Source organism: Centroberyx gerrardi, chromosome 2, assembly GCF_048128805.1.
Source record: "Centroberyx gerrardi isolate f3 chromosome 2, fCenGer3.hap1.cur.20231027, whole genome shotgun sequence".
Classification (NCBI taxonomy): domain Eukaryota; kingdom Metazoa; phylum Chordata; class Actinopteri; order Beryciformes; family Berycidae; genus Centroberyx; species Centroberyx gerrardi.
Window position 1 is genome coordinate 29,641,922 of NC_135998.1, and position 18,327 is coordinate 29,660,248.

Here is an 18,327-nt window from a genome sequence, read left to right on the forward strand (position 1 = left end):
ATGCCAAGGCTGAGATGGCACGATTTTGTCAACTGCTGACTTCAATTCCTTTTACTCACAGGGAATGACTTCATCTGAAGCCTGGTCCAGGAGGTCCATGGTAATAAACTAAAGTGTCTATTTTGCCCATAAATGACACTTGGAAAAAATTTGTTTTGTACAGACTTTTGATTCATTAATAATGATTCATTATTTCTCTGAAAACCTACTAGAATGCAGAGACTTGCTCCATTTACTCTAAACTCTTGTTGCTGCAGTGTGACCTGAAGATAATATGAAGATAAGATTAAACTTTATTGATCCCAGTGAGGAAATTGAGCACCAGCAAATAGAAATAAAGAATAAATAAGGAGAAGAAGAAAAAAAGAATAAAAATGAACTTTTCAGACTGAAATATAAACAAGTCCCGAGGTGCAAATATTTCTTGAAATTTCTTGTAAGACCTTTCACAATTTAAAATATTTATGCGTTCGATATATGGTTTTAGATGAAAAAGAGAATGTCCTGTAATTGTATATTGTCATATAATTTCCCTGACTGGAAAGTAGTGTAATGTATTATAGTTTTCAAATGATTTTTGTATATTTCTAATACAGTTTCACCTGAATAGACATTTTGTAGTTGTGTGTATTGTAGTTGTGTATTGTTGGTATTTGAATCACATTTAGTGTTTCATGTTGTGATGATTTATGTTATTTATGCTTTTATTTTATCTCATCTCACTATTGTAACTTTCTGTATTCTTGCCTCAGTTATGCAGTTTTTCTTCTCTCCAGTTTATTTTAGAATCACATTTAAGGTTTTATTGATTACTTTTAAAGTAACAAATAGTTTATTACTGGCTGTACAGAAGTGTAGTCCATAAAGCTTTTTTGACAGCCTCAGTCAGTGGTGGCTGGCCTGTAGGGGGCGCCAGGGCGCTGCCCCACCTAGACTTTAACTGGGAAAAAAATATTTTTTTCAAGGGCTTTTCAAGGGTTTTTAATTTAGGATGTGAGGATGTGGTCGCCTATAGTGTTGTTATTTTTATAGTGTTGTACATTTGTATTATAATATTGCCATTACATAGTCTGCTATTTCTGCTTTGCTGCGTGGGGCTTAATGGAGTCAGATTCACACCGTCCCTTTATAATAGCTGATTGTTAATATATTTGTTGGTTCCTTTTATCTTACTGGTCTTTGTTTAAAAGGTGCCATGCCAGTATAGTTTCTTCTTCTTCCTCATCTACTTCCACTTCTACTACTACTATAATATACTAATTAGGGCTGTGTAAACTGCGATGACAAAAGATTAATTAAGGTGTTTCATTATAATCACCTTTGTGCCAATGTTGAGCTCGGAGACTGTCGGTTGTTTTCGGTAATGGTCGGTTCTTTCCGTACAGCTGCAGTGAATGACGTCACATTCCGTAAAAAAAAAAAAAAAAAAAAAAAAAAAAACAGCCATCCCAGCTAGCTAGCAGAGGTCTCACCCTTCGTCTTCGATCCGCCTCGACACCACTTCGCAAGCTCTATACAAGATAGACTGAGGTACGAAAATTGGTTTTATTTTTTTTAACGATATGTCAATTTTAAAACAAATTCATTAAAATAATGCATAACTTTCTATCTCAGAAGCCCTGTCCTGTTAATTAAATTTGTGTCCCCTCTCTGCAAGCTAACCTATGGGTCCGCTAACGGTTAGCTCGTTGGCTAACGTTAACGTTAGCTGCAAGCACTCCTTTTGTTGAATGATATTCACGTGAAACTACTGCAAGGGAAATGCAAACATATTATTAAGCACAGTAGAGGAAAAAAATCTCACATTCTCGCCACTTTGCCTCTTTGCTTTAGGTCAGCTAACATCTTACCCTAACGTTACCTGCTGACATTAACGTTAGCTTGCTTTGACACTGTCCGAGCTCCGTTGCATTCAAATGATTGATTCAGCGTTGCGATGTCGAGATATTTGAGTCAACGTTTGCAGACTGTATGATATTAATTGTTTCTTTTGTTAAAATGTCCATGATATATTGGCGAGCATAAACCTAGTGTTAGCCGCCAGCTCCTGCCTGCTAGTTCGTTAACTTAGTTATATAACGTTAGCTTTGCACAATTGTTATCTGATACACCAAGATTCGTGTAACTAACGTTAGATCTTCCCCTATCGTTTGTAGATGATGTGCAAATGAATAAAAATGGCTATATAGCTGATTACAGTATCTTGTCGGCCATAGCTGAACGGGACCCGCCCAGCGCAGTTGGAATACCTCTGAACAAATGGCCCCAGCTGTCAGTCCTATTAACTTACATTCATTCAAATATTGACAGCGTCAAGGTTAATTATTTATACTTACGTCTTCAGGCAGTTGGATATTTTGTTCTCAAATGCATAGGAAGTTTGTAAGACGGCTCTGTCGAATAGACTGGCATTGCATTACATCTTTTTTCTTTACGAGCGTTACTGAGGCCTTGTAAAGACCTGGTGATTGTAACAGAGCACATCTGAATGTATGTGGTTAACAGGAAAACGACTGTGGACAATCATTGCCTTAAGATAATATCCAAAGAGGTAGAGAGGGCTGCTACATAGTTGGACTTGTGAAAATGTGGACACGCTGTGTTACACCAAAGCAACTGACTGACTGTCCCGACCACAGCCTTTAAGGGTGGTGCCAAATTACTGACATACCAGATGCCCCTCCAGTTCAGATAGAAGGCTGTATAGCATTCAACCCTCAGGATTAGCATTGAAGATCTGTATGAAATGTGGCCAAAAGGGCTGTAATACTGTATAATTTTCCACACCATGGTAATAAAATGACAGGACATTGGGTACATTTCCATGAACACTACACTCTGGTTATTGTGAATAATCACATTAAGGCAATGGTCCAATTGTTTACGAAATTTTCCCCAATAACCTGCGTTTACATGGATTTAATTGATAGAAGGGTTAGTTTAATCAGAGAAGGATGTGAGGCAATGAGATCCAGCCTGCAGTCATCCAAATATCAGACAAAAAAATTCAGAACATTATGGCAGACTGCATTGATGTGCTTACAGAGCACATCAGTGTGAGTGGTGATTTTCTCAGTGTTGGCTGAAAGCAGAATACGTCATGATGTAATTATGTAGCACATGACGTGAGTGTTGCCATGTTGTCATTAAACGCATTGCCTCTGCCTCTGACCTTTTAACACAAGCTTACATGCAAAAAACGTTATGAAATCAGACTAAGATCCCTTTATGACCACAAAAATTGAAAGGTTGAGCTGAAGTCTAGGTGTGTTAATCGAGTTAGGAGTACATCGATTATGACCTTACACTTGCCATAGTGCGAGTATTGACTTTAATCAGAGAAGATCAGATTGTTAGTGTGCATGTAAAAGTATGTGATATGCAGTACTGCCCCAGTCGTATTATGCAAACAAGTGCTGAAGCTGATCAAGTAGGTAGCCTTGCCTAAGCATACCCCATCTTTTCTAAAACACTAGCTCCAAGTGTGTCCTGAAGGCCTAGGCTATATATCGCCTTTCATGTTTTTAATTGTCCTAATCCATTGTCCTGATCTCTGGTTGATCAGCTGCCCTCATCTCTTCTATGGAGAAAATAGCTTATATATAACATATTACATAGGCTACATATGTAGAAGCACTGCTTATACAACAATGTGATTTAGTATAAGATGCCACATACCATCATAAAAAGATTTCATCATACATCAATGTATGGTAGCAGTCCATGGTAACTAGAGGTTTGCTGTGAAGCCTGAGCCCTAAACCCAAAATTAAAACATTCCTATTTAAAAGGCATAGTTGTCTATGTTCTGTCTCGCCTCTCAGAACGGACACTGAACAGAACACAACAGACACAACGTGTTACGTAGCTGCTATGCAAATAAATTGATGGAAAGGAAATTACTGAGCTAGGCCAATAATAATTAAAAACTTATCGAAGGCTATCTTCCTTCCAACTTCCCATAGAGGGCCTGTCACACATCTCACACAACCAGATATTCCTGGACCAGCTTTTGCATCTGAGAAGAGGGGTTTTATGAAAAGTTGCACCTAAGATGTTAGGATTTATGGTTTAAGTTATTTTTTTCACAATAATACTTTATATTCTTTATTATTGCTAAATAAAGAATAGACCTGATTTGTAGAAAATGACTTTTGTCGACTATGGCACTGTGGCTGTGATTTAAAAGAAAGCTGACTTGGCATTAATGACATTAACTTTACCAACCCTGCAGTAAGCCTCTTAGTCCTGCAGTATGTTGGTACTGCAGGTGTTGTTGCCGCCCTAGTGGCCAATTCTCTTAGCGGCTCTCGTGGGTTAACAAAAGTAAAAGCATTGGTGGAACTGTAGAAAATGCTTTATATTGTTGTTTTATTATACACAAGTTGCATAGGTAGGAATTTGATACGCCACTATTGTGTCTTTGTGTGGCTTTTCTGGCCTTAGCGTTTATGTCAGAACGCCATATGGCAATATCTTTTACATCCCAGTTGGATTCTCACTGTGGGTTCCTGGGTTTATTTCCTGGGTTTTATAGTTTGTAATAGGGGTGTAAAAAAAGCATTGGATCGTTTTGAAGTTGGAAAGGCAACTGCATCGATTTGAAAAGTTGGGATCGATTAATATTTCATGATGGTGTTTTGTGAGCTCTTTGTTCTGCAGAGCTAAATAGAAGGTGGAAAGGGAGTAGGCTAGAGAGTGGAGTTATTATACTTTTTGGATGTATCGAAATGAATCAAATTGTGGGCAGAATATTAGATTTTATGATGCATTGAATCTTTGCTGAAAGAATCTAAATTGAATCGTTGTTTGATTGAATCGTTAGATTCGTTACACCCCTCGTTTGTAATTTTTATAGTTTGCATCTAATAAAACGCTCCCCTTTAATAAAATGGGTCAGAAATGCAAACTGAAATTTATAATGTAACATAAATTATCATGGAGATAGAATATTATTTATCCACAAATATTTTCGATTTATTTTGTTATCCCATATCTCAAAACTTGCATTGTGATCCTACGGCATACGGAATGGAAAACTCACCAGTTTAAATGATCGGTGCAAAGACTCCAACTATGAATGAGAATTGGGCTAATCTGAATTAGAGGAGATTGAGAGGAGGAATGACATCATGGGATGACAGAGTTGAAATAAGAGAGAATTGTGGAAAACTGGAAAAAATGGCAATGTTAAGTATGGTAGCCAGGGAGGAAACCTCATTGTCACAGACAGGCTAGCTACATTATATTTCTCATTATAGTCACACCAGCCATCCCCCCTTGTCCTGGCATGTTCCATTATTCATGTGCTTTGTGTCCCAGGACGAGATGTGGGATGCTTTCTCAACACATATTTCAACTGATTCTGTTTTGTCTGTTTGGAGTTTTTTAAACTGTTGGCCGGGCGAACAACCACAGCTCTTGTAGGGACACTGCAAAAAGGACGATGAATATGCATTTGTTGTTTTTCCAATAAATGCTGCTAGTGTCCAGTATTTAGCAGGCATGATCTATAGGATGCGGGACAGCATTACCCGAACCTGGGTATTGAATTGACTGGAGGAAATTCACATCTATTAGTATATATATATTATATTACTATAAGTGTCTAATGCAAAATAGACCTATTACAACCTTTAGTCCAATGCATTAGCCTCACAGCACTGTAGCTAAAAGGCCATTCGAGGGCTTGGTCCAATGATTTGTGCTTGGTCAGCTCTGTCTGCAGTCATTTGTAATTGACCTCTGTGGTAAAATAGCATCAGATTAGAATGTGGAATGCATTGCTTTATAACTTTAGACATTTTTAGACATTTAAATTGACTTTGCTATTTTGCCTGCACTACAGTGAATTCAATCCTACATACTACACTTGCAAGGTTCCCTCTGAACTTCTGTCAAGTTGTACCTAATCCTTTTGTAACCCAATCTAGTGATTGTGTCTGCCTGTTCCCAACACCCTAAGGAGTGTCTTTTTTATCGTGATGTAAGGGCAGTGTGACCATGACCCAAATAGGAAATAGGCCTCCCTGTCCCCAGGGTTGTCAGCCTCTCAGGTCTGGTGTTGGGCCTGCAGTCTGCCTCTGCTAACTCATTGTCATTCTGTTGTTGGCATGTACTTCTTTTCAGACAAACATAAATGTCTTGAAAAAGAGCAGCGTTGTTTCTCTCTCAAATGCACCACGGCCCTCTCAGCTGAGAATTTACCCTAATGAATTCCAAACATAATGGTTCCTGTGACCAACATCTTTACATTCTGACTGCTATTAATTTCTCTTTACTGCTCAATGTTATGCCCTGTAGCCCGCCAACACAGATACTCAACATGTCCACGTTTACTAAACCCAAACTCAAGGTAACAACCGTGTTTGTCTCACCACTGTGTGCTTTTGTGTGTGTGTGTGTGCCTCTGTGTGTTTCCAATACACCTGTACTTTTGCATTGCGCAGGAGAGAACGTTCGAGAGCAGGACAGTGGCGATGTTGTTTTGCTGAATAACGGGATGGGGAATGGTGAGAGGGAGGGGTGGGAGGCAGCAAGTAGAGAGAGAGAGACGCATGGGCTGGGCTAAGTCTTGGCTTGCTCTCTGTACAGCCTAGCCACTGCAGGGGCAATGCGTCTGTCTGCCTGCGCTGCAGAGAGCTTGAGACTTTGGTTCCTCAATCACTATCAGCCTCTAATGGAGTGTACAACAGACACACAGGCTGCTGCAGACATGTGATGTTGCCACAGACGTAGCCTTTTGATCAGCCAAGATACGTACAAGGAGACCAGAGGATCCCGACTAGAGAAAGCTCATGTGTGTATGGTTTGGTTTTGGAATATTTGTCGTCTTGTTTTCATCCTGTCAAACTCTCAATTCAGATCTGTCAATCTGAAATTGTAATTTGTTTGGGTTAAATTGAATTCCATGAGGATTTGGTAAGTGGCTGGCGGTCTGAATTGTGCATGCGTTTATCTGTTTCTTTTTGCAAAATGGGCTGTAGCTGAGGTCTTAGTTTATACTGAGCCGGGACTATCCTGGCTTACCAGTGAATAGCGTTATGCTCGTACTCATTATGGAAGAATAGACATAAGCTCATTTTTACTGCATGCATTTTGTTAGCGTGACATTCTTTGCATGAAAAGGAAACCTGGACTTTGCCTGAAATAAACTGGATGAAGGTACTGATGAGCCTAACCCAGGCATTTCAAAGTTTGAGACAGTGGGCGTTCCGTGGGAGTTAACAGCGTCTCCCCCCATTTGTTAGTTTGCATGCATCTAGAGGCCTGCTCGTTATCAGCCTGATTGGGACAGTGACTGACTAGTTGGCTGGCCTGAGAGGAGCCTCTCTCGGCCCTGTGATGCCAGGCCAAGACCCGGCGAATATTCAGACATCGCAGAGTTTGCCAGGTCTCACGCTCTCATTAGTGCTTCTTTGTAAACCTGATATTGAGGTCGTTGAGCATTGACAGAGCCCATTCATGTAAAAATCCAGTTTCAATATGTATCTCATATTGTTTTTAACACCTTTAGTCAGTTATTCACTGTGAACACGCGCTCTGCCACTTGTTAAAGGCTACTGACGTCAAAAACCTTGAAATCTTGGGCAAACAACTGGAGATTAAGACATAGCCTAGACTATACGCTTCCTCATACTTTATCTAACCAGAGTGTGACAGGCTATATATCATTTCTGATCTCTATCTGAAGGACAGTAATTGTTTTTGTTTCTTTGAACAATGGAATTAAATTGAAGTATGAAATATATGTATAGAGTGAAAGAAAAGTGTGCATTTTTTTTTTTTTTCACTGACTCATTGCAGTACCAGTAGCAGTGTTTTGTCTCCTTGTGTTTCCATGCCTGCCACGAAACTTACTCACATGTCTCACACTTTGAAAATTTCTGGCTTAACCTATAATTCAGGCATGTTCTGAAAAATAGGCTCAATCAGTGGGCTCATGTTTGCAGTTTGGTGTGTTTTGAAGCTTTTTACATCACTGGTCATTTGACACAGGGCGTCGACTAGGGCTTATTATCACAACTTGCACGCAAGATTGCAGAGTAATTCGAATTACTACAAATTTAAACTTGTGCTTTTAATGGGCAAGTATCGTAGTAGTTTCTCATTCATTTAGATATATTGTATGAAAATTCCTCAGTGGGTGCGACTGCTTAAATGAACTCTTTCCTCATGAAATACACTTCTGGCTGGCCATGTTGTAAAGCCAAAGGTAATGACAGTCAAGCTGCGGGGCGTGCAAAGTTCAATACAAGGAAGGGGGAAAGAGGCATTGTTGTTCTTGAATAGGCTCGCCTTGTCCCATGGGACTCTCCCATTTCCTGTAAATTCCTTTAGCTTCTATCCTCCCAGTATGGCATCACCGTGACCCCTCTCCATAACAGATGGTTCACCATAGTAACTGGGAGTCGGTATGTGAATTACTTCATCCAATTCTCTATGGACCTCTGACAAGGCGTCCAGAATAGGCCTTTGCAATATATTAATCTACTGGAAAGATGCAGAGCTCTCCAGGAAAGAGCCTGATGTCCGGGTGTAGCCTTGCTTCATCGTTACAACTACATCCAAGATTGGTTTACTTACTTAGCTAACTAGCTTCCATTTATTGGATGGTTGCATTCATCATTTATAAGATTGATGTGAGGCTTAGCCCTCTGCAATCAGCAGGAGTGACTGTTTTCAGACTAGAGTTCAGTCTTAACTTGGAATTTAACCTCCCGATTCCCACCTTGGGTAATGCACTTCATTTTGAAGTTATAGTCTAACTTCTGGCCTTCTGTTAGCCTGTTTGTAGACACTGACATCCTCAACAGATAGGTCTATCAAGGAGTCAGGTGATCTATCCTTTCGTCCAAATGTATCTACTCCAACCTCCTCAAAATGTCCCTAGTCAAAGTAGCCAAACTCATAAACCTTAGAGAGTGTTCTGGACCAGGATAGCATTTAGTTGTCTAGCTATAGCTATAGCACGAACATCGATTTGTTGATACCAGTAAGCCATCGCAGACCTAGGTAGAAGCTCTCAAATGAATTATCCAGGTCATTTGCGTAGTGTGTGGGCAATGACTTTAATGGACTGCATCGATACCCATTGTCCTCCATACGTCCTCCCACACACTTGTGTGTTTTATCTCTTGGCAGAGCAGGTTTTCTCTGAACACTTAGAGGCAGCATGAGAGGCACACAGAGCCTCTATAAATACCCTATCTGTGGCATGGCTCTCTGAGAAAAGCCTGATTCTGAGCAGAGAGTGGGAAAAGATGGATGGCCAATTCACAGTGCAGCCCTGGTTGTCAAATCAGCTCAAGGAATACTCTTATTCCTCTACAAACCCAGAAACAACTTACCTCATCGTAAAAAATCGTTGCACTGTGCAAGTTGCACTCTTCTGCATTCTTAAGCTAGGGCAGTTCAGAAAGCTGGTCAGACAACGGGGACAAAGAAGGGCATCACACATGAAGAAGAGGGGTCACACACTACCTGATTCTATCAAAAACACTTTCCCATTCGTTCAGAACAGTGTAAATACATTTACAAAATAGCTGTTCTGTCGGTTCTTACTTCATGGGGCAGAAGCTGCAGTTTACATTTACCTTACAAATGTATTTTGAAGTGACGCCATTACAAGAATAACACTGATGAGGAATTTTGTATGAAACTTCTTTCATTTAGAAAAGAATATAACAAAAAAAGACGTCGTTTGTTATGTTCTTTTCTATCATTATATTGGTGTGCTGCTTTCTTTCAACTCGAACTCTGATCATTGAAGTCCAGCACCCAGCTACAAAGTAGCCTTTTGAAAGAAGCGCACCTGTTTCTATTTTGTACTTCTTTCATTTAGTTTGCAATTGCATACTTATGTGGACTAATCCAGGCATGTTGCCATTTTGTAACATTTTATATGAGATTTATTCTTCCAAAAGAAATTGTAAAGCAATCAGGAGTCGTTGAACTTTTTCACTTTGATGTCATGTGTGAATGAGGGCCAGAGTAAAAATTTTAGAAGACCTAGTAACATAACAGACAGTTTCTGCTGTTGGCCAATCACAAAATTCTAAATAACCAATAGTTTACAGATAATTTAGTTTTCACTCATTCACATACAGAGAAAGGCATCCGCAGTGTCCTGTCAAGAATTTGTAATTTGCTGTTTCTGTGGCTGTAAAAGCCGTTGGTTGGACTTTGAAAGGCCGGTGACTTTCAGAGTCATTGGCAGCTGGCATCTATTCAAAGTTCCCTCCCAACATTAAAATTGAATGAGCCTGGAAGAAAGGGAGTAAGGGTTACATGAACACAGCAATCCTTGGATCGGAAGCTTCCAGTACTGCTGGCTAATATCAGTATGTGTGGGTGTTTGTTGGAGAGAGTAGAAAAAAATACCCCGACGGAGGCAGCAGTAAGATGAAGAAAGAGTTGTTATCTTCTGATGCAAATTGGGAAGAAGTGCTATCAGCAGTTGCAGATGTACTGTATTTAGGCACGTCAAATGGGCCTACGCACTCTACTATGAGGCAAATTAGGACTCTTCTTTTTTAGATATATTCAAGTCAATGAATACATTCCATTCTAATTGCTTCCCTTTTTACACTTTGAGCTTATAGGGAAAAACTATTCCACCTTAAAGACCTGCTGTTTTAACAGTGAGTTGATAGAATTTCACGTGGTTGTAAAATGTGCTGTGTCACTGCAGTAACTCAACAGCACACATCTACTGTTTAATTGCAGCCCAACCGGTACTTTTTTCTTTTCAAAGGACAAGATTTGAGATCCGCTACATTTAGCATAATTCTACTGTAACAGAGAGGGAGAAGTTTAAAGGACTTGGGATTTGATATTTGATTGCTTTTAAGTAAATGCAGTTTTATAGTTAATGTCACTCATTACAACAAAATGAGAAAATATATACAGCTGCTGAAGACTATCATCGTTCATGGTGTCCTCTGAAAGTTTGTATTCAGGGTTGTCAATAGAAAAATAGCGGTTGTGTGTGTCGTTACAGTTGGTTTTAATGTTAGGCCTTGTATTGGTCAGAGGGAGTGTCAGTCAGTCTGTCCCACTTCGGCTGACATTACTGTCCAGAACGGGGCTGAGGTCGGTTAAATCCCTGAGATGATGTAAGCCCTCGGTGAACTGGGGCAAGAGTTGGGGAATAGGTTGGGGGAGGGGATGCTAGCTTTCGTTCTGGCCTATTACTTTTGTCAGGCGGTGTGCTGATGCCAGTAATCGGCTTATACACAGCAATACTACTATAATGTTTTTTCTGGATCTGCTTTGAGATTTAAACTGATACACATTGGACTCCATTTTTAGGGTCGCACTAAACCTCCTATCCCATTGGATAGCATATTGGTGTAAAAGGGTGTGGCCTGCTTGTCTGGAAAAGCTAATGGTGCCTCTGGGGACCAAAGCATCTCCCTCCTCTGGCTGTGCTGAATGGGATGCCGCCGCTGCACTGCTGACTCCACTAATCCTCCCATTAAGCCTAGAGATGGACCATTCTACTGTCTCACATCCATCCATCCCTCTTTGTCTCACTGTCTGTCACGCCAACAAAAAGCCACGTTCATCTGACAGCCCCCCCCCCCACCACACCCCACCCCGCACTCCTTTTGGGCATTAACTGTTAGGCTGACAGGCTGACTGTGCTATTTAGTCTGGGGTTTGGCTGACCTTGGCTCGGTCAGGCAGATCAATCTCTCTCTTTCTGTCTGTCTCTGCTGATGTGCACAGTCTGACAAATGTAGGGAAAACAAATTCTGGTTTACAGTGTGTAATATGGTGATCATGTGCTCTAAATTCCTCATTGGTGCAAGCCACCTAACAACCATATGGTAAAAGTCACTATCTTTTAATTATTTGAGTTGAATTTCAGTTTCAGTCTAGTTTGTGACTGTCAGTTTGATCAAATATTTATTCACACATCATGACAATTGCTTGGCCAAGATTAGTGGTTCTCCCCCCTAACATGAATGGCAGTGTGTGGCGATATTTATCAGTAAATCATATGCCTTCCAGTGACTTGACTTACTGTTTGGGGCTCTTCTCCCCTGCCATGCTGTTGTGTCATTTCTTCTGTCTTTACTAGCTGCTATTCAGACTGTGCTGCCCATGCTTTGTTCATTGCCCGGTTCCCAGAAGCTAAGCCAATCTGGATGCCAGTACAAAGTCATGTTTAGTACCGTTTCAACGGGGTTGCTAGCTGGCCATTCCCACAGTTTGGGGCTATGGTGGTCATGGGATAAGAGGCATGGCGGACAGAGAAGCTGACTGCAGCGATCCCATTGTTGTGTGAAGCCTGGTGACTGTTCAGATGCATGTGGAATTTCCGCCCCCACCCCGTTTGGCATTTTAGTGTTTCAGCTGCTAGCCCCATGGCCACTCGGCTTGAGGCAGGATGGGGGATTTTTGTTTGGACAACCAGCCTTGTCCCTTTTATATCCTGTCTCATAGTTCCATGCCCAGTTTCTGTGCTAGGAGATGGTGTAGTAGTTAAGGGGCCTGGCTCTGGAGCCACATGTACTCTAGTCTGTACATAATCCCCCTAAAACTTTCTCTCCTTTGTACAAACTGTCTTTTGACTCCAACATTGCTGTGCTTTGATGTGTGAAGAAGGCCTGGTAAAATTGGAAGTGGTCTTATCAGGGAAAGTAGAAATGTCAAAATGTCAAGAGTTTGAAGAGTAGGATATGTGAGCTCATCTGCCGTTGGATAGTATCTGTGAATAGTATGGTATCTGAGAACAAATGCACTTCATAGTTGTAAATAAGAAGATGGGAAGATTGCTGAATATAACCTCTGTGAGGGATGCCTACGTTGCCATAGCAATCTCTATTGGGACTTGAAAGAAATGCAGTCATTAGACAAGCCTATTCAAACGCATACAGCAGGAGCCATCTGATATAGTCTCTAGACAAGATGGCTTGTCTGAATTTTCTTTTTATTCAGTTTATTCTCATAGATTGTCAATATTTGGGCAGCTTGACCAGGTAAATTAAGTTGTCCAAGTAAATGTGTGTTTTTAGATTCATTTCAGGTGCTGTTATGCACAAAGCTGGCATTCCTGGATGTAATTTAAACCGATGGAGTAGCAAACTAAGATTTAAATGTCCCATTTTGTACAAAACTGTTTATTCCTTGCCCTTCAATATTTTGTCATTGTATCGAATAGCTGAGAAAATGTGAAATCTGAAACACCTCCCATTTTGCCATGGTTTCCTTATGTAGAAATCATGTGATTCTGCAATCCGTTATGATTTGGAGCCCTTAGTGACATCACTCAGGGCTGGCGATCTGCATTTGACCGCCTAGAGACTTTAGTGCCTGAAAAAATATGAGATACTGTGCTGGCCAAATTTGGCCGCCAAATGAAACAACATTCCAGCCCCCTCACCCTGCACAACCTGTGTGAAACACTGAATCATAAACAAGTCTCCAAAATGGCTAGAAACACTGAGCTTTTTGTACATTTCCAAAGGTTTTGATGAAGCTTTTCTCTTGTTTGCTCCCCAGAAAATGGACACCACTGGGGTTAAAGTGCTGGAGACAGCCGATGACATCCAGGAGCGCCGGCAGCAGGTGCTGGACCGCTATCGGCGCTTCAAGGAACTGTCGATGGTGCGCCGGCAGAAGCTGGAGGACTCGTACAGGTTTCAGTTCTTCCGCCGCGATGCCGAAGAGCTGGAGAAGTGGATCCAGGAGAAGCTGCAGATCGCCTCCGATGAGAACTACAAGGACCCCTCAAATCTGCAGGTTTGACCGCCTCGGTTCCATGTTTTCATAGTTCACGGTGTAGATCTGCCTTTGTGAATATGGCGCCAAACTCTCCCAGGGTTGCAGCTAATATATGTCTTCACAAAAGGAATTAATTATTTTGATTTAGCCACAATTCACATCAGAGCTATACAAGGTAGCAAGTAGCTGCATGACCATGATAATGTATTGTAGTTCAAAGTTTAACCCTGTGTGACACTTGACTAGTCATATATACCGGCTACAGCAGACATTTTATGATTTGTAAGGCCTCCCTTCTGCCTTTCCTTCCCACAGGGCAAGCTACAGAAACATCAGGCCTTTGAAGCTGAAGTTCAGGCCAATGCTGGGGCCATCATCAAACTGGACGAGACTGGAAACCTCATGATCAGTGAGGGCCACTTTGCCTCCGAGACCATCCGAGTAAGACTCACACACTGATGCAGACATGGTCACTGTATTCTGTACAATCAGTGTACAATAACATCCTGAACACCCATCGTGGGATGGTTTGCAAAGCATTCAAACAATCCCTTTACTGTATAACTACTACTGATGGGTTAAATGGCCACCCAGCCGTTGTCGTGGCTGAAAGGGACCAAGGGCAAGACACAACACAGAATTCATAATTAGATTTCATCATTTAGAAGCCTACAATATCTCACAGGCAAATAGAAACACACACACACACACACAGAGCTTACCTGGGTTTATCTGAATATGCTGCCCCTGGTTAACCCCCTTCCGTCTGATTCAGTCCTACACGCCTTACCGGACACAACAGAGACCCATAGTTAAAAGTGTAAATTCGGCTGAGTATCTTCAAGTAGGTGCTTGGCTGCTGTGGACAAATCTTGACTCTTGAGTGCTGTGAAAATCCTTTCAGATTTAGCTCTTCTCAATTAGCTGTTCCTTTCTTACAGTTTTGTTGTAAGGAAGTTGACTGAAAAGAGATTTTTTATCGCATGCAGTGTATTTCTGAAGAGAGAAAATATTGCTACGAGTCATGATGGGCAACATCGCAGCGGCTGCGTTGCTAATTGTATTTGGTCTTGTTAGAATATTTCCTCTGTAACCTCATGTAACAATGGTGCCTGCAGGTGATGTTTGGGTTTCTTTTTGCATTCATTTTCCTCATCTCCTTTGCCCTTCCTCTCCTCTTTCCTCTTACTTTTTTTTACTCATGTTTGCTCAATTCCCTGCCCCCCCCAACCTTATCTTTCCCTCCTTTTGTGGAGCAGACTCGTCTGGAGGAGCTGCATCGCCTGTGGGACCTCCTCCTGCAGAGAACCAAGGAGAAGGGCATGCGTCTGCTGCAGGCCCAGAAACTGGTGCAGTACCTGCGCGAGTGTGAAGATGCCCTCGACTGGATCAGTGACAAGGTCAGAACCACATTGGCAGGATATACCACAAGCAAACAAAAAACAATAAATTGTGTGTAAAGTTTAGATAAAATAAGTTGCTACTATTAGAATGAACAAATTAAGATTTAACTATATTTCAGAGGGATAAATGGATATTTTTGCTAGCAGTTAGCTTTCCACATTGAAACTAAATGGCACTGAGAGCTGCAGTAACAAGCTGGCCAGTGGCTAGTGGTTGCCATTAGTTTGAATGAGGCAAAATAATGCTAATGATTTCAATTAATACTGATAGAAACTTATGCCCCCCATTGACAAGTGGCTAGTAAAGACTAAAACTTAAAATGTCATGGTACCCCTTTAAATGACCAATTGCAAGTGAAATTTAAGTTCAGCGTATTACTAATCTTAAAAGGTAGCATTGCATAAATATTTGCATGAAAGTACTTGTGACCCAAAGCCTTTGGGATTGGCCTCAACATTGGCGTTCCTCCACCTCCATATTTAGGAGACCATGGCCACCTCAGAGGAGCTGGGCCAGGACCTGGAGCACGTGGAGCTCCTCCAGAAGAAGTTTGAGGAGTTCCAGACCGACCTGGCGGCCCACGAGGAGCGAGTCAACGAGGTAAATCAGCTCGCTGCCAAACTGACCCAGGAAGCCCACCCTGAGCTCGAGCTGATAGTCCGCAAGCAGGACGAGGTCAACACCGCCTGGCAGCGCCTCAAGGGCCTGGCCCAGCAGAGACAGGGCAAGCTGTTTGGAGCTGCTGAGGTGCAGCGCTTCAACAGGTAACCGGCATCAGCACAGTTTGTGGACAGCCTGTGTACATGGAAATTGGTTGAGTGATGTACTTGAGGGCCTATAAGTAATTGTGTTTGATTCCAACAACAGGGACGTGGATGAGACCATCAGCTGGATCAAGGAGAAGGAGCAGCTGATGGCCTCTGACGACTTTGGCCGTGACCTGGCCAGCGTACAGGCCCTGCTGCGCAAACACGAGGGTCTGGAGAGAGACCTGGCTGCTCTGGAAGACAAGGCAGGACACCTGATGCTTTACAGTTACCAAGCATGTACAGTACAAAACAATCATGAAGTTAAAAGATGCTAACTTCCTTTTGTCTCTCCCCTCTCTCTTCTTCCTCCTCCTCCAATCAGGTGAACACCCTCGGCGGCGACGCGGAGCGCCTGCAGCAGACACATCCCCAGAACGCCTCCCAGATCCACCTGAAGAAGGACGAGCTCATCACCAACTGGGAGCAGATTCGCACTCTGGCCGCTGAGCGCCACGCCCGCCTGAACGACTCCTACCGGTACGCCACCAGACACTGCTTGATGATGAGCTGTAAATGCACTGTCTGCTGGGTGTTGTCAGTGTCGCTTGGACCATAAATCAGATGTGCAATTCAGAAAGTAGTCATCATCATGCTATGAGGCGGGTGGGGGTGAGGCAGGCAATCTGTATGGCTGCCAACTTTCAAGCCTTTATTTGAATAAAGGCCAGCACAAGATCAGTGCTCAAAAATTCATGCTGCAATACAATAAATGCACCATCTTGTGATTGTGTGGCTAAAAATCCTTGAATTTAATTAAGACAAAATATTTATGTGCGGTTGTTTTGCACTCACTATTACGATCCTGTGGTTGCAAATCCAGTTTATCCTGTGGTCTGTTTGTTGTATATACAGAATAATAAGTTCAATCAGTGCTCAGATTGGCATACACACATTACTACAATGTAACTAGTGTAATTTGTGACAGTTTATAAAATTTAAGGTAGCCTTCAGGGTGTCTCCAACTCCTTCAAAAGTAAAATAAAATATTGTAAATCCAGTTGTCTAAATTCAAGGCCTTAAAAGGTCTTAAATATGGTTGAACGGTGCCTTTCAGTCATATATGTTCACATGTATTACCAGTCTTGCAGCCGCTTGCTCCTGCCCCCTTCTGACAGTCTTTCTGGTCCACTTCTAGGCTGCAGCGTTTCACCGCCGACTTTAGGGACCTGACCAGCTGGGTGACGGAGATGAAGGCCCTGATCAATGCTGACGAACTGGCCAACGACGTGGCTGGAGCTGAGGCTCTGCTGGACCGCCACCAGGAGCACAAGGTACTGCTCACTTCCCCTGTCACTCAACTTTTAGCCTACGTCCTTGAATATTAGCCTTTAAAAGCCAAATACAAAATGAAACGCAAGATTTATCTCACATGTTGATTTGTGTTGATGATGAACAGGAGTTGAAATTAGAGAAAACATTTTCAAGTTGATCAGGCGATGTTTTAGTAAGTGTGTTTGTCCTGTGTTGACCAGGGAGAGATTGATGCCCATGAGGACAGCTTCAGAGCCACTGATGAAGCCGGCCAGGCCTTGCTCAATACAAGCCACTATGCCTCTGAGGAGGTCAAGGAGAAGGTAGGACTGCCAGAACACTTATATATATATATTATCTATAATATTGCTGATTTTTTTTCTCCACCATGAGTGGATTCAGTTTTAACCTGCTGTGTTGTGTTGTGTTGTGTAGCTGGGCATCCTGTCAGAGGAGAAGGAGTCTCTGCTGGAGCTGTGGGAGGTTCGCAGGCAGCAGTATGAGCAGTGCATGGACTTGCAGCTCTTCTACAGGGACACCGAACAAGTCGACAACTGGATGAGCAAACAAGAGGTAACCTCACTCACCAACACACACACTTCTCCACATGTCCTGCATACACCTGAACAAATAAAGGAAATGGCATATCATTTTACAGACTGTACACAGCTCTGATATGCTACGTGGAATTAATTGCCCTGTTGCTTACTGGCTAGTAGATGTGATTTACCAGTTTTTCATGTGGACTCTGTGTGTTCGGTGTGCAGGCTTTCCTTCTGAATGAGGACCTCGGTGACTCCCTGGACAGTGTAGAGGCCTTGCTGAAGAAACATGAGGACTTTGAGAAGTCGCTCAGTGCTCAGGAAGAGAAGATCACTGTAAGTTATTCCAGTCATTTCTCCTCCTCCTCCTGATTACTGCACTGTCTTGAAATAGAATGTAACCTTTAATGTTTCGACGATCTTTGATCTCTCTAGGCCCTAGATGAGTTCGCTACCAAACTAATCCAGAACAACCACTATGCCAAAGAAGACGTGGCTACCCGCAGAGATGCTGTAAGTGCCACTGTCAACTCCCTACACTTCCATAAACTTTACTACCTCAAACATTTGACTACCTCAAATATTGA

The 18,327-nt window shown here is 42.1% G+C and overlaps 1 protein-coding gene across 6 annotated transcripts in view; it reads left to right on the forward strand.

Annotated features, from left to right (window-relative positions):
• The first annotated feature begins 1,442 nt into the window (after positions 1 to 1,442).
• sptan1 (spectrin alpha, non-erythrocytic 1) overlaps positions 1,443 to 18,327 on the forward strand; it is a 38,504-nt gene continuing 21,619 nt past the window's right edge. For 5 of the 6 annotated variants that reach the window (XM_071904277.2, XM_078286805.1, XM_078286811.1 and 2 more), the window contains exons 1-12: positions 1,443 to 1,530; positions 13,513 to 13,752; positions 14,050 to 14,175; positions 14,994 to 15,134; positions 15,622 to 15,902; positions 16,006 to 16,150; positions 16,270 to 16,424; positions 17,083 to 17,218; positions 17,420 to 17,521; positions 17,634 to 17,771; positions 17,966 to 18,076; positions 18,176 to 18,253. In XM_071904277.2, the coding sequence (XP_071760378.2) occupies positions 13,516 to 13,752; positions 14,050 to 14,175; positions 14,994 to 15,134; positions 15,622 to 15,902; positions 16,006 to 16,150; positions 16,270 to 16,424; positions 17,083 to 17,218; positions 17,420 to 17,521; positions 17,634 to 17,771; positions 17,966 to 18,076; positions 18,176 to 18,253 (1,650 nt within the window). In that variant the 5' untranslated portion in view covers positions 1,443 to 1,530; positions 13,513 to 13,515. Of the gene's footprint in view, positions 1,531 to 6,663; positions 6,802 to 13,512; positions 13,753 to 14,049; positions 14,176 to 14,993; positions 15,135 to 15,621; positions 15,903 to 16,005; positions 16,151 to 16,269; positions 16,425 to 17,082; positions 17,219 to 17,419; positions 17,522 to 17,633; positions 17,772 to 17,965; positions 18,077 to 18,175; positions 18,254 to 18,327 lie in introns of those variants that run through there. The other variant, XM_078286799.1, reaches the window with a different exon arrangement.